This window comes from Aotus nancymaae, unplaced genomic scaffold (genome assembly GCF_030222135.1).
Source record: "Aotus nancymaae isolate 86718 unplaced genomic scaffold, 86718_ANA_hifiasm-v0.15.2.pri h1tg000003l, whole genome shotgun sequence".
NCBI lineage: Eukaryota > Metazoa > Chordata > Mammalia > Primates > Aotidae > Aotus > Aotus nancymaae.
Genome location: NW_026988414.1, coordinates 71,874,458 through 71,890,952, shown reverse-complemented (window position 1 = coordinate 71,890,952; position 16,495 = coordinate 71,874,458). Strand labels below are relative to the sequence as shown.

At 51.4% G+C, this 16,495-nt stretch overlaps 1 protein-coding gene across 1 annotated transcript; it reads left to right on the top strand.

Moving 5' to 3' along the window:
* Positions 1-6,092: 6,092 nt before the first annotated feature.
* On the top strand, positions 6,093-12,353 carry LOC105716625 (cytochrome P450 1A1-like). The gene is given in 7 exon segments (XM_064376476.1): positions 6,093-6,512; positions 8,862-9,712; positions 10,246-10,372; positions 10,458-10,547; positions 10,640-10,763; positions 10,909-10,995; positions 11,188-12,353. Coding segments are annotated over 6 exon segments (1,539 nt in total). The 5' UTR covers positions 6,093-6,512; positions 8,862-8,887; the 3' UTR covers positions 11,474-12,353.
* The last annotated feature ends 4,142 nt before the right edge of the window (positions 12,354-16,495 follow it).

Below are 16,495 nucleotides of genomic sequence, written 5' to 3'. Positions count from 1 at the left end.
TGAGTTGTTTGAGCTCCTTATATATTCTAATTATTAATCCCATGTCAGATGAGCAGTTTGCAAATGTTTTCTCCCATTCTGGGGACTGTCTCTTCACTTTATTATTTCCTTTGCTGTGCAGAAGTCTTTTAAATTGATGAGATCTCATTTGTCCATTTTTCTTTGGTTGCCTGTGCTTGTAAGATATTACTCAAGACATCTTTGTCCAAGCCAGGTGAGGTGGCTCATGCCTATGATTCCGGCACTTTGTGAGACCCAGGCAGGAGGATCACTTGAGCCCAGAAGTTGGAGATCAGCCTGGGTAGCAGAGTTGAGACTCCATCTCTACCAAAAAAAAAAAAAAAAAAAGGAGGAAAAGGAGGAATTTTGTCCAGTCCTGGAGAGTTTTTCCAATGTTTCCTTTTAGTGATTTCACAGTTTGGGGTTTTAGATGTAAGTATTTAATCCGTGTTGATTTGATTCTTGTATGTGGTGAGAGATAGGGGTCAGTTTCATTCTCATGTGTCCCTTTGAAGAGTGAAGAAACCTTCTCCTAAAAGTTCTCCGAGGAGATTTTTTTTCTACGCATCATTGGCCAGAATTGTGTCACAGATCTATGTTTAATCAAATCACCAGCAAGACAGCCAGGACCACAATGACTGGTTCAGATCAGCCAAGACCCACTCTCTGAGGCTGGAGCTGGGTCAGCGTCCTCTAAAGTGCATAGTTCTAGAAAGGAAGATGGAGGTTCCTAGACAAAACAGGCGTGGTGAGTACTAAGGAGGAAAAATCAAGATTGCGAGGGAAGGGCTATTGGGTGTCTTCAAGTGATGGAGCAGTTGAGTTGGAAAAGGATTCTTAAGTTGGCTGAGTGGCCCTCACTGGCTGGAAGCCCCAGTGGATCTGACTAGGCTACCTCCTTGGCAAAGACCATGGGAGCATGTCTGTTGCTATAACAGGACACCACCGACTAGGTCAGACGTGGTGGCTCACGCCTGTAATCTCAGCACTTTGGGAGGCTGAGGCAGGCAGATCCCCTGAGGTCAGGAGTTCAAGACCGGCCTGGCCAACATGGCAAAACCCTGTCTCTATTAAAAATACAAAAAAAAAAAAAAACAAACTAGCTGGTGTGGTGGTGCATGCCTGTAACCCCAGCTACCTGGGAGGCTGAGTCAGGAGAAACATTTGAATCCAGGAGGCAGAAGTCGCGGTGAGCCAAGATTGCACCACTGCACTCCAGCCTGGGTGACAGAGTGAGACAGGGAGGGGAAAAACAAGCCAAAAAAACCTTCTCATAGGGTTCTCACTGGCTTGGCCTGGGAGGGTCAGCTCCAGCAACCCTATTGGCTGAGCTTGAGGGTGGGGTGATCCCAAAAGGACCATGGATGTGGTATTGCCAAAAGAAGCTCTGGAGAACAGATGCTGGGCCCCCAAAACCTGCAGATGCCCGCCATCATTGGGGTGACTACATAGCTTATTATTATCCAAGCCTGGATCTTTTAAGAGTGAAAGAAGGCACTTTTAACAATTCTGCCGGGGCAATAGGCCTAGACTGTCCTGGGAAAGTGCTGTCACCCTAACAATAGCAGCCAAGAGCCAGGGAGCCAAGAGCTGCCCCATCTGAGCCCTGCATCCTGCAAACTCAGTCTCTCTGACTCTCTGGGCACAGGCAGGAGAGGAGGGGAAGGTGCTCAGGCTCAGATCTCAGGAGGAGAAGAGGGTGGCTGGGTGGGAAGAGGACACATTGGGAGACAATTCCCAGTTCTCCACATCCACCCAAACTGCCCCCCGGCCTCCCACTACCATCTGTTGTTCACGCTGAGCCTCTTCCCTGTGCTAGGAATGCCCTTCCTGTGCTCCTCAGACTAGCTCGCCACTCTCTGGAGCATCCCTTTAACACCCCTCCTATTCCAGCCTCCTCACAACTCCTGCAGCACCTCCACAGCACCTCCAGACTCATCACAGGGCCTGTCTGGGGTATGGCTCCCATCTCTACCATGGGGCAGGAGTCCCCCTTTCCCACAGCCCTCAGCAGGGCTCACTGAAAGCCCTAGGCTGATGATTCTGCTGGGCTAAGCCCTCTCAGCTGTCTCCATCTCTCCGGCCCAGAGCCCTCTCCCCTTCCCAGCCCTTCTGCCCCTGCTCCTGGTATCGATTGCTAGGGAATCCTAGCCAAAGAGCTTCTCACGCAAAGGCATACAAACTTTGACCCAGGATGATTGGGTGTTCGGCTCCAGGCCAAGGTCCTCTAACCTCCTGCCTGACTCCCTCTTCTCTGCCCAGTGCTCAGTGAGGGCCCTCTTCCTGTTACCGTGAGCTATTAGCCACGACAGGGCTTGGTGATGAGACGTGCGACACCTCTTATAACCCCAGTGCACCAGCCCACGGGTATGGAGAGGTGGGGGGCCCTGGCCCAGGGGCTGAGTCTATCTACCTTTGGCCCCCTCAGGCTTCACTTATAGTCTGGGATGATAACTTATGGTGAGAAAAGCCCTGGCCTGGAAGCAAGAGGCTGGAGTTCCAGGCTCTGCTTTGATTTGCCATGTGTACCTGGGCCTTTTCTTTTCTGGCACCCATCTCTCCACCTAAGAAGTAAGAGAGGAATTGACTTTATTAGCTAACGAATTTTTGAGGAGTCTAGAGCCTCTTAGAGAATACAAACAAAGCAACAGACTTTCTTTTTTTTTTTTTTTTTGAGACAGAATCTCGTACTGTCACCTAGGCTGGAGTGCAGTGGCACGATCTCGACTCACTGCAACCTCCACCTTCCAGGTTCAAGCAATTCTCCTGCCTCAGCATCCCGAGTAGCTGGGACTACAGGTGCCCGCCACTCACGCCTGGCTAATTTTTTGTATTTTCAGTAGATACGGGGTTTCACCAGGTTGGCCAGGCTGGTCTCGAACTCCTGACCTCATGATTCGCCCGCCTCAGCCTTCCAAAGTGCTGGGATTACAGGCGTGAGCCACTGTGCCCGGCCTAAAGCAATGGACTTTCTATTGGGAGAAAGGTCACTTGTTGGGAGCCCCAGCACTGGATGGTCTTCCAGTCCTGATGACCAGGCTGCCATGATTCTCCAGAGCTGGGGCGTTAGTGGGGACCCTGGGAAGCTGAAGAAGAGGTTGTGCTGCAGAGCAGGTTGGAGGATCGAACAGTGCCTTGCTCTCTACTTCCTTGCCATGGCTTTCACACAGGGTGGTTCTCTCTGTGGCCCTAGCTCCAAATAGGATTGAAGGACACAGTTCTCCTGGGTACCATGAAGCTTCTCAGGCTGAGTCAAAGATGCAGAGGGTAGAACGATTGGAAAGATGCTGAGAAAGCCCAGTAATACCTCCCTAGTCTCCTGCCTGTTTTGCTGCCTAAATTCCACCTTTATAGCATCAGCACTTTGCTTTCAACATCTCTCTTGCCATTTGGCCTATGTATAGTATAGCTATGTCTAACTCCTTTACCAGTTATTAATATCTTGCCTGGACTTGGCTTATCAGGTTAATTTCCCGCAGGTTGGTTTTCCTTGTTAGAGCACACAGAGAGGAGTAGCAGGTTGCGTTGGGTTCATAGCAAGTGTCCAACGTCCTAAGAATTACCATGGAGAAGTGCTGGATACAGTGATCAGGAGAAACCTAATTTTCTGCAGGGAGAATCCAGAAAAGCATCTGAGGAAGTGATGTCTTATCTGAGACTCAAGGTAGAAGGCACTAGAACTAGAAGCAGGTAGACCTGGTAGGTTCTGCTAAAGATTCTCATTCCTACCTTCAGAGTGGTGGGAGCTACCAAAGGGGTTTAAGCAAGGTGGTGCTAGAATGAGATTTTGCATTTTTGACAGGACCATTCATTTCTGACAGGGTGCCGCAGGGTGGAGAAGGAACTGGAAGGAGCAAAAGGCAAACGGGAACCTAGGCGGAGACTAAGTACTCCAGGGAGCAATGATGGGCCCTGGACGAGCTGTGGCAGTGGGGCTGACCAGATGCCAAAGCGGAGAAACGTGCCTCCTGTCCTCAGCACAGTGGCCCGGGTGATCTTGCTTCTCTCACACCCCAGCCATGTCTCTATCCCGCACAGAGGAAGGCTCATGTTTCTCAATGGAGTGCTTCCTGCACATGGGGCAGGGCACTGTCCCTCAAGGGCATCCCGTCCCCTGGACTACATGCCAGGAGAACTCCCAAGTCACATGACCTCTGCACATCCCTGGTACTGCTCTCTCCTTCAAGAACCATTATGGGGGGCAGGGCTTTGATTTTGCTTAGTCCCTCTGCCAGTTGCATGCTTTCTTTCTTTCTTTCTTTCATCTATCTTTCTTTCTTTCTGTCTATCTTTCTTTCTTTCTTTTTTTTAGACAAGTCTCACTCTCTCATCCAGGGCAGAGTGCAGTGGTGGGATCTCAGCACACTAGTTCACTGCAACCTCCACCTCTCAGGTTCAAGCAATTCTCCTGCCTCAGCCACCCCCGCCCAGTATCTGGGATTACAGGCAAGCACCACTACGCCTGACTAATTTTTGTACTTTTAGTAGAGACGGGGTTTTGCCATGTTGGCTAGGCTGGTCTCGAATGTCTGACCTCAGGTGATCCTCCTGCCCTAGCCTCCTAAAGTCCTGGGATTGCAGAGATGAGCCACCACACCTGCCCAGGTACACTCTTTATCTAGGTATTTGTGCCATCGATTCTTGACTCCACACTCCCGCCGCTCTCTGCAAGGCCTTCCCTGACCGTCTTGTTTTGAATTGCAATCTTCCCTCACATAATCCTCACCCCTTCTCTGTTTAGTTTTTTCAAGAGCACTTTTTACTCTCTGACATTCTCTAGATTTGGGGGCATATTACTTGTCCCCCTCCATCAGAATGGAAACTCCACGAGATCAGGAGTGATATTATTAGCTCTTTTTCCTTGTCTGTCAGTCACCAGCGCCTCCGAACAGCTCCTGGCACATAGTAGTTGCTCAGTAAATATTTGTGCAATGCAAGAGGCGGCATATGACTGGAATGGGAGATGAGGGGGTTGTTTTCTGGCCCGGACCAGAGACGGATGGTGATGCCATCGGGTTGGGGAGCAGTTGGGGATGGCGGGTGATGATGTTAGTTGGGGCCAGGTTGAGCTAGACGCGCAAATACAACTTTTTTCCTGGAAACCCTGTAACAGGAAGGCTCGGGAGGGCGGGAAGCTTCGGAGGCAGGCAGCCAGGTTGTGCCATGCAGCGCTGGGGTTTCGTGACCTGCCACGGAGGTGGATCAAAAATGCGGACACTCGCAGGCTGCCTCTCCTCGCAGGCAGAAGCTGCACGCAAACCTGGACCCTTTGCACCGCACTCCTCTATCCAATCGCGCACTCGCCAGCCTTCGACGGTTCCTCTCCCTCCATCCCAACCCCACGCCGCGAGCGACACTGGCCCTTTAAGAGCCCCGCCCCGACTTCCTCCCCCCTCGCGTGACTGCGGGACCCGAGCCTGGCAGGGGAATGGGGCGGCCGGGTGGCTGCGCGGGCCTCCGGCCCTTCTCACGCAACGCCTGGGCACCGCGCCCCCGCGCCAGGTGGGGCGGGGACGGGCAGCCTGACCTCTGCCCCTAGAAGGATGTCGCTGGCGCACGCGAGCTACCCGGGGGTGGGGTGGGGGCTTCGCGTCAGGAGCCCCCTCCGTGGTCCCCGGGCCCCAGAGTTTTTCCTCGGCCGCCGGCCCCCGGATTTCTGTGCTCCGCCAGCGAAAGCACTAGCAACCCCGGGAGCCAGGAGGGACCCTCAAGGGCCGGTGGGTCCCGGCTGGACGGACCCCGGGTTGCATCGGGACTAAGGTGATCCCAGAGGCGGCGCCTTCGCCATCCATTCCAGTCCTTCAGTCAAGAGGCGCGAACCTCTGCTAGTCCCGGGCTCTGGGGGACACCGCCAGCCCCGCGGCGCCTCTGGCCTTCCGGCCCCCGTGACCTCAGGGCCGGGGTCGCAGCGCTTCTCACGCGAGCCGGGACTCGGTAACCCCGGGGAGGAGGTCACCACGCGCAGCCCCGCCCCCGCCTGCCGAGTCCGGGTAGGCTGTAGCGCCGGGCAGGCATCTGCTCGCCCAGTGTTCCGGTGGGTGCAGACATGGCCAAGAGGAGTCCCAGCGCCCCAGGATGGAGCTTCCCGTACCCTCTCTTCGGGCTGTCCTGGGACTTCTCCCTCAAACCCGCTCCTCGGCTGGGTCCTGCACTGCCCTTGGGGCGCCTTGGAACTGGGGCTTCCAGGTGTCCCCGGCCCCCACCCCTGTACGTCCAGGCACCGAGATGAGGCGTCCAAGAATGGGTCCTTGCCCACCTCCCCTGCCCTCCCCCACCTTTTCCTCCTATCCCAGAGAGACCAGCCAATTTCAGGCTGCTCCTCCCTCCATCCATCTCTGCGCGCTCTGGGGGAAGGGGGCGTGGCCATGGCCACGAGCCCGCCTATAAAGGTGGCAATGCCTTCACCCTCACCCTGAAGGTGACAGTTCCTTGGAACCTTCCCTGATCCTGTGGTCCCAGTCTCCAAGAGTCCACTCTTCCCAGCTCAGCTCAGTACCTCCTTACAGCCACAGGTGAGTGCTGGGGGGCTTCTGGCTTGCCAATAAAAGGAACATTTGGTGCCTCCAGGACTTCCTAGGTAGCTACCTGTCTAGCACCTTCAAGAGGGAGGAAGGTGTTTTTAGTGACCAGGCAGTGTCACAGTGTTTTTAGTGACCAGGCAGTCTAGCCCCCTAGTGGGGAAACTGAGGCGAGGGAAAGCGGAGGACTTGCACATGATCCCACAGCTGGTACCAGACCTCTAGATACAGATGACATCTCATTCAGGACTTCAGGACCCAGGCTTTAGCTCCATCCCCTAGTGACTCCCTGCTCACCTTGAGGCTTCCCCATCAAGGCCACCTGGCAGGCTGGAATATGTGCAACCCCTCCCTCAGGCTTTCTGATGACACAGGCTTCTCCTTGGGTGGACAGCGTGGATGGAGGGGGTGGGCTGGGTTCTTACCAGCTGTACCCTGCCTTAGCCAAGAAGCTGCCCCTGGCAGATTTTACTGTCCCAACGGGTGGCTTCTCAGAGCTGAGATGTCCTAGACAGCCAGAAAAGAGAGACCGATCTGTGCAAAAGTCCCAGGCCTTTCCTATCTTATTGACTGTCTTCTTTGTCCTTTGGTGGGAGACAATCAGGGTGACAGATTGCCAACTGCAGGGAGCTGGAAATACCAGCCCCTAAAAACTCACCAGTCACATCTCCCTTGGCTCCTACCATCTTACAAAGGCTGCAGGTCCTTGGACACCCATTGTGCAGAAGGGGATGCCATGGCACACCAAAGCCTGGCACTGTCCCCCATTCACTCAGGGATCTAGTGTGGTTTGAGATTCAGCCCCTCCAGGAAGCCTCCCTCCCTCTATAATACTTATGATAGGAGCCATCCATCTCCCTGTCTAGTGTGGTTCTCCTGTGGGAGCGTCACTGGTAAGACTTTAAGATTCCCCACAGCAAATCTGAGTCTTCTCTTCCCTCCGATCCTGCTGGGCACTATGAACTGAGAGATCTCTTCTCACCCTCTCTCAGGTATTGAAATGGGACCCCAGAAAAGTAAAATGTTCAGTCCAAGATCACTTTGACTAGAATGTTGGGTCTACTGATCTCCAGTCCAGGGTAGCAGACAGATGATGTGTTGGAGAGAGTGGTTTATGAATTTATGCACCTTTTCTAGGTCACACTTACAGAGAAAGTATTGCTCCAGTTTCTTTTCAGTTCAGATCCACTCCTGATTTCCCTAATTCCAGTCTGGGGTTTTCTTACAGCCTATTGGGAACCTTCCATTTATTCTCTGCTTTCAGGTAACTTGCAAAAGAGGGAGGTCCAAACTGTTCATTCATTGAGAATTGAGCCCAACAAAAACCCTGGCCTGGAGTTTCCTGACTAAAGCACTCCATCTAGCTGGTCTCCAGCTGCCTTTAAAGTGTGAGTCAGTTGAACTCAGAGAGCTGAGGCTGAGAGCAATGTGGTTTGGGAAGCGGCCATCCTGTCCCCTATTTCTTCCTCACTCTGTCCTGCCGTCTGGTGGAATTTCCTGCATCTTGAGATTGAGCATCAGAGAACTGAGGGTTCTGGGAAAATTCCTTCATTCATCTGACCACTCTTCAAAGGGAGGTACATGTGACAGCAGCTGGACATTTCCAGGAAAGTGTCCCTAAGGTGTCTGAGTCCTGGCTCTGTCACTGATTACTGAGGGACTTTGGGCAAGTCAGTGCTGCTTCCAGGGGTCACTTCCTCCAAACGTTAAATGAGGCTAAAGGAGCAGATGATCCTTAATTCCCCCGAGAACATGGTTTTCTTAAGTGTGATGGGTAAGACTTGGGGTGATACACATTGAATATGTGTTTATTTTAATATGTTAGGGGAAAAATCAAAGTTGTACTTTCACACAGATATTGTTTATGATGATACGTGGATATATTTAAAGTTGATTTTAGGAAAATGTGAAGTAAATGGAAGTACTGGTACCATATGGAAATCACAGACTGATGTTGAAAGATGTCATTTTAGATCGGCACAGCAGTTAAGAGAAGGCATTCTGGAATTAGGCAACTTGACTTGGGAGTCTGCATCCAACACTTTCTGGCTGTGTGATCTTGGGCAAGTTACGTACCTTCTCTGAGCCTCACTGCAGCTTACCTCATAGATTTGTGGCCGGGGTGAATGAAGAGGGACTGTGAAATTCTTAGCCCACAGCGGTAGCTCAACAAACAACTTCTCCCCACCTTGTCCTCTTCTTCATGCCCAGAGAGCAGTTCTAGGTGGAAGGCTTCCCCTTTCCCTGACCAGCAGGCTGCAGGCTGGCATTCTAGGATACTGGCTCCCCTCATCCCCCAGTCTGATGGCTTGATTTTTTTCTTCCTGCCCTATCTCTTAGCAGCCACCCCCAAGATCCCTACACTGACCATGCTTTTCCCAATCTCCGTCTCGGTCACGGAGCTTCTCCTGGCCTCTGTCATCTTCTGTCTGGTATTCTGGGTAATCAAGGCCTCAAGACCTCAGGTCCCCAAAGGCCTGAAAAGTCCACCAGAGCCATGGGGCTGGCCCCTGCTCGGGCATGTGCTGACCCTGGGGAAGAACCCGCATCTGGTGCTGACGAGGATGAGCCAGCGGTATGGGGACGTGCTGCAGATCCGCATTGGCTCCACGCCCGTGGTGGTGCTGAGCGGCCTGGACACCATCCGGCAGGCCCTGGTGCGGCAGGGCGACGATTTCAAGGGCCGGCCCGACCTCTACAGCTTCACCCTCATCACTGGTGGCCAGAGCATGTCCTTCGGCCCAGACTCTGGACCCGTGTGGGCTGCCCGCCGGCGCCTGGCCCAGAACGCCCTCAACGCCTTCTCTATCGCCTCTGACCCGGCCTCCTCATCCTCCTGCTACCTGGAGGAGCATGTGAGCAAGGAGGCTGAGGCCCTGATCAGCAGGTTGCAGGAGCTGATGGCAGGGCCTTGGCGCTTTAACCCCTACAGGTATGTGATGGTATCAGTGGTCAACGTCATCTGTGCCATTTGCTTTGGCCAGCTCTATGACCACAACCACCAAGAACTGCTTAGCATAGTCAACCTGAGTGATAATTTCGCGGAGGTGGTTGGCTCTGGAAACCCAGCTGACTTCATCCCTATTCTTCGCTACCTGCCCAGTTCTTCCTTGAACGCCTTCAAGGACCTGAATGAGAAATTCTACAACTTCCTGCAGAAGATAGTCAAGGAGCACTACAAAACCTTTGAGAAGGTACAGGCTGGGGAGAGGCAGGTGGGTGGTGGGAAGCAGATGGGGTCAGAGCCTGGGAGGTCAGAAGTAAGAGGAACTGCATGGGGCTTGGCAAGTTCTCAGGGAGGTTTCAACCTGGGATCTTGAAGCCATTTGTGGAGTGCTCTCCTTCCTCGGCAGGGAAATAGAACTTTATCTTGACTAATGCTTCCCTGCTTCCATCAGACAGCGATAGCCACTGAATAGCCATCACGTGCAGCACCCTGGGGCGGTTGTTGAGGGAGCCAGGAAGAGTTAAAGAGTTGGCCTCCTGGCCTCATCAAAGATAAAGAGCACATCCAGATGATAACAGTACAAGACTCTGTGTGTCAGATGTCCCTTGAGTTGGGGCTAGCAGCATTCTAAGGTAGTAAGCACAGAGAAGCTGGGACAACAGCCTCCGGGAGCATCACCTCCTGAACTGACGTGCTATGGATAGTGAAGAACCAGACCTGGATGGAGAGGTAGCTCTGGGTGTGAGATCTTTGCTCACCTGTGGACTTTCCCTACCTAAGGGGCACATCCGGGACATCACAGACAGCCTGATTGAGCACTGTCAGGAGAAGCAGCTGGATGAGAACGCCAATATCCAGCTGTCAGATGAGAAGATCATTAATATTGTCCTGGACCTCTTTGGAGCTGGTATGAGCCACCCCATTGTGTCCTTCCTGTGCTCAAGTGCCCTGACCTGCCGCCTGCCTAACTTCGTCTGTTCTACCCTGTCCAGGGTTTGACACAGTTACAACAGCTGTCTCCTGAAGCCTCATGTATTTGGTGACAAACCCCAGGGTACAGAGAAAGATCCAGGAGGAGCTAGGTAGGTAGTGGCTCCCTTTAAAGGGGTGAGTGCCAGGGTCCTGGCCAGGTCTAGGCAGCCCCTGAATTCACCTTGTTCCCTTTGTTCTGCAGACACTGTGATTGGCAGGGGGCGGCGGCCCCGGCTGTCTGACAGATCCCACCTGCCCTATATGGAGGCCTTCATCCTGGAGACCTTCCGACACTCCTCCTTCATCCCCTTCACCATCCCCCACAGGTGAGGCCCCACGGAGCCACTGCTGTCTGACGCTGGCCTTACTCCAGCCCACGTACCTGATTAGGGTAATGGGAGGGACATGGCGTGGGAGACAGGGAGATTTGCCTGTTGCCGCTGAGCCTGACTGAGCTTTGTTTCTCCCCAGCACCACAAGAGACACAAGTCTGAAAGGCTTTTACATCCCCAAGGGGCGTTGTGTCTTTGTAAACCAGTGGCAGATCAACCATGACGAGTAAGTTCAGAGGTGCAGAGGAAAGGCTGGGTCCACCCTCTTAAGCTCTTATACGTCATTAATACAATCACTGCATTGATCCTCCGGTCCGAGGGCCACTTGCCTGTCCTCTATCCTTTGGGACTGGGGTTCCACCCACTTGACGCTTCTGAGCCCCAGCCTGCCACTTCAGCTGCCTCCCTCTGCTTACAGGAAGCTATGGGTCAACCCATCTGAGTTCCTGCCTGAACGGTTTCTCACCCCCGATGGTGGTGTCAACAAGGTGCTGAGCGAGAAGGTGATTCTCTTTGGCATGGGCAAGCGGAAGTGCATCGGGGAGACCATTGCCCGCTGGGAGGTCTTTCTCTTCCTGGCCATCCTGCTGCAGCGGGTTGAGTTCAGCGTGCCACCGGGCGTGAAGGTGGACATGACCCCCATCTATGGGCTGTCCATGAAGCACACCTGCTGTGAGCACTTCCAAATGCAGCTGCGCTCTTAGGTGCTTGAGAGCCCTGAGGCCTAGACTCTGTCTACCTGGTCTGGTTGGGCAGCCAGACCAGCGGGCTGGCCCAGGCAGTCTAAGGTTCAGCCTGAAACTCATAGACACTGATCTGAATGCAGTTTTGCTGTCTGGGCTATGGGCAAGCCTGAGGGATCCTGCCTGCCCCTACCCTGGACTTGCCTCTGCATACCGACCACAGACAACAGGTACAGCAGGGCCACACAGGAGCTGATGGAGCCTTCCCAAGTTGTGCCTGAGGCAGGAGGCCTGCTAGGGTTAGGAGGTCCTTAGGCCCCTGAGGAGCTCTGAAGAGCTCTCTGGAAGCTCCTGGGCCCAGCAGCCAGCTGGCTCTGTGGGGGTGCTGACTGGCTTGAGCAACGGTTAGAGCTGGCCACGCCAGGACCCTGTCCAATCTTTGATAATTGGGAGCGCCGAGAGAGAAGGGAAGAGACAGCCCAGGATACTGGCGCAGATGTAGTCTCACTGCCTGCACTAGGCTGAGCAATCTAAACCTATGGGTCTAGGACACAGTTCCTGGGAACATCACATTCCTCGCCCTTTCTGCAGGCAGGAACAAACAGGGCTGCCTTCTGGCCTTGTAAGACACGTGCTGCTGTCCAGGAGCAGCTGGGGACTTGTGTCTAAGGGGAGCAGAGCGCAGAGGGAGTGCACATATCCAGGCACCAGGAGTGGGGCTGGAGGGAGGGGGTGGTATTTCAATTGCCTTCTATTGGTCTCCCTTCTCTACACCCTTGTAATAAAATGTCTATTTTTAATGTTTGGACACAACAGCCTTTCTATTCTAGCCTGCATTGTGCTTGCATGTTCGCATAAGAGCTTAAGAACCATTGATTTAATGTAATAGGGAAAATTCTAACCCAAGTATCCAAAAGTGTGTAAGGACAACTATCTGAGCTAAATAAAGAGATTGTTCAGAAGTCCTATAGGTGGAGATTTTTTGAATCTTAAATGATTCATCACTCATCTAAATACTCACCCTGAACCCATTCTGTGTTCGTTTGACTGTGGGGAGGAAGAAGAGGAGGTGGCAGTGAAGAGGTGAAGCCACTGGACTTGGGCAGTCTGTTTGAGGGACAAGACTCTTTTTTTTTTAAACAGCGTCCCCCTTGGTTGTCCAGGCTGGAGTGCAGTGGCACCATTTTGGCCACTGTAACCTCTGCCTCCTGGGCTCACATGATCCTCTCACCTCAGCCTCTGAATAGTTGGGGCCGCAGGCACACACCACCATGGTATTTTTTGTAGAGCTAGGGTTTCACCATGTTGCCCAGGCTGGTCTCAAACTCCTGAGCTCAAGTGATCCACCTGCCTTAGCCTCCCAAAGTGCTGGGAATATAGGCATGAGCCACCTCGTCTGGCCAGGACATGACTCTTCATCACTGTGCTGACTTACTCCCTCTCCAACTTATCACAAATTGATGAAGAGTATTCTCTGAACCAGGCAATAAGGGTATCAGGTGAATCTAATGCAGTCCGTGCTTTCAAGAACCTCCCAAAATGGCTGATGAAACTGACACATAAACACATCATTCAATTCATTGTGATCAGGGCTCTAACAGACAGATGCGTACAAGAGGTGGGGTCCAGAGCTGGGGTTGGGACTGGGTGGGGGAGTGGTCACTGGGGGAGTTTTCCAGGTCTTGAGGCTATCTGAGCCAAGCCTTCCTTGAAGGATGCGAGGCAGTCTCACTTGGGACTGATAGCATTAGATGCTGAAGTCCAAGAGGATAGGCTGTAGACACAGTTTTGTGGGGAGAGGGGTTCTTAGCTCAGCAGTTGTGATCTGCTCCTCACTCTTCATGCCCTGGTTTAGGTTCTAGAACCACATTAGAACCCACATCTCAATGCTGAAAGCCCCTGTCCATCTGGGATGGCAGAGTGGTGGTGATGTGAAGTATGGCAGAGGCTGGACCCACATAGCCAGGAGCTGTTCTGACTAAGGGGCTGAAGGGAGATGCACTTTGGGAGGTGACCTCTCTACCCGACCCCAGACCAGCTTTCTTCCTAAAGCATTGCGTGGTGGCCAGCAGTTGCTGTTCATGCACTGTGCTTTCTGACAGGGCTAACTGGCTCCTGCTCACCAGGAGCTTCAGGCTACTGCAAGGAGCAAGCAAGCCAAAGTCAGTTGTAGCAGCCTGCTTTGTGGGGTTGGGGGGCGGGAATAAGAAATTTGGTGCTCATTGTCCTACTGATTTATATTTTCTACTTAAACAATTACTTGGCCAGGCGTGGTGGCTCATGCCTGTAATCTCAGCACTTTGGGAGGCCGAGGCAGGTGGATCACGAGGTCAAGAGATGGAGACCAGCCTGGCCAACATGATGAAACCCCATCTCTACTAAAAAGTACAAAAATTAGCTGGATGTGGTGGTGTGCATCTGTAGTCCCAGTTACTTGGGAGGCTGAGGCAGGAGAATAGCTTGAATCCGGGAAGGTGAGGTTGCAGTGAGTCGAGATTGTGCCGCTGCACTCCAGCCTGGCGACAGAGCAAGATTCTGTATCAAAATAAATAAATTAATTCAATAACTTGCATTTATGCTGTATACATAAACAAGCCTTGAATACATACTATGTGAAAGAAGTCAGACACAAAAGGCCATGTAGCATATGACTCCATGTGCATGAAAAGTCCAGAATAGGCTGGGCGCGGTGGCTCACGCCTATAATCCCAGCACTTTGGGAGGCCGAGGCGGGTGGATCATGAGGTCAAGAGATCGAGACCATCCTGGTCAACATGGTGAAACCCCGTCTCTACTAAACATATACAAAATTAGCCGAGCATGGTGGTGCGTGCCTGTAGTCCCAGCTACTCGGGAGACTGAGGCAGGAGAATTGCCTGAACCCAGGAGGCGGAGATTGCAGTGAGCTGAGATCGCGCCATTGCACTCCAGCCTGGGTAACAAGAGCGAAACTCCATCTCAAAAAAAAAAAAAAAAGGTCCAGAATAGGTAAATTTATAGAGACAGAAATTAGATGAGTGGTTGCCAGGTAATACAGGGCAGGGGGAATTGAGAGATGCAGAGTTTACTTAGGGGTGATGGAAATATTCTAGAATTAGATAGTGGTGATGGTCATGTGACTTTGAGAATATACTAAAAACCAATGAATTATGCAGTTCAAAATGGTTAAAATGGTAGAAAAAAGGCCGGGTGCGGTGGCTCATGCCTGTAATCTCAGCACTTTAGGAGGCTGAGGTGGGTAGATCACTTGAGGTCGGGAGTTTGAGACCAGCCTAGCCAACATGGTGAAACCTGTCTCCACTAAAAACACAAAAATTAGCTGGGTGTGGTGGCAGGCACCTGTCCTCCCAGCTACTCGGGAGGCTGAGGTAGGAGAATTGCTTGAACCCAGGAGGTTGAGGTTGCAGTGAGCCAAGATTGCGCCATTGCACTCCAGCCTCCTGAGTAGCTGGCATTACAGGAGAGCATCCACTGAATGTAGGCTGTAATTGAACCAGAATTAATCTTTTCTTCTGTTGTAGGATGAGTTATTGGACCATCTGATATGACAATGGCTGTGCAATAGCACTTAAGACTCTGGACAGGCTACGTTAGCCAATTGTAACATAGGCAATTATCAGAATCATATATTAATTTTAAGAGTTATTTACTGTCAGTCTTTGTAACAGGTCTGGAAGCCAAGGGCCTGGATTATGAAATCCAGGCCATGAAAACATGTCCCAGAATCCAGGCCGATGTGTTTTAGACTGAGAGTCAGGTGGCTTCTTCTACTCGCCCTGTGGTATTTATACATAGGTGCAGCAAGAAGCATTTGCGACAGCACAAACTCTCCTTTGGTTGGCTAAACATTATGGGGAAAGACTATTTCCAAACTGACGCAGGTATCTGCCGCTCAGCAGATTTAACATACTCAGCATTGTCTTTATCTTTCAGTTGGGCTCCTTATCTTATTAACAGTTTGGAAGTTTCACCTAAATGACGGCCCCACATAGTGGCAACCTCGAGGGACCCTCAATTCTTGAGTCCTCAGCTCTGTCCTGTTGTGTGCATTGATGGTCGTCTAGTTCTGCTGCTGGGATAGCATGTGTCAGGGACAATATCAAGCTTCAAGTATTTCCATTGAGTTCTCATTGCTATATTTTGTGATTTTTGTTTTGTTTAGTTTTGTTTTTGTTCTTGGAGGCAGAGTCATTATAAATCTCAGGATACAATGTTATAATTTTTGCTTCCCCCCTCTTTCTTTTTGGTAGACGGACTCTTGGTCTCCCAAGTATTATGCCATTTTTTGTTTACAGACTGCTGAGCCTATGAATAGCATAAGCCACCATGCCTGGCTTGATTTTAGCTCTTATATGTAGGTCTGTGATCAATTTTTAGTTAACTTTTGTATAGGGTGTGAAGTAAAGGTCCAAACTCACTCTTTTACATTTTACCAAGCACCATTTATTGAACAGATCATTCACTCCCCATTGAATAGTTTTGGCGTCCTTGTCAAAAATCAACTGGCTATGGATGTATGGGTTTATTTCTGGTCTCAATTGTCCTTATGCCAAGACCACACTACTTTGATTACTGTAACTTGGTGGTAAGTGTTGAAATTGGGAAGCGTGATTCCCCCAACTTGATTCCTCTTTTTCCCTGGTATGATTTTTAAATAGCAGCTTTTTAGGGTCTTGTAATAAAAGAGTAATATTTCTCAGCATTGTCCTTCATGTTCATATAATTTCAATAAACATGATTCCTAATATTATGTCCTTGACACATTATCAGAAGCAATGTCCTGCTTGTCCTTTTTACAATTTTCCTTTTTTACCTAAGATGAGACCTCAAGATTCTGATTCATGTGCCTAGATTTTCACAGTTGTGTTTAGGCCTATACTGTATTTAGTTGATCACCAGTTATTTAATTTTTTTTTCTTTTTTTTTGAAAAGGAGGCTTAATCTGTTGCCCAGGTTGGAGCTCAGTGGCACGTTCTCAGCTCACTGGAACCTCCTCCTCCTGGTTCAACAGATTCTCCTGCCTCATCCTCTCGAGTAGCTGGG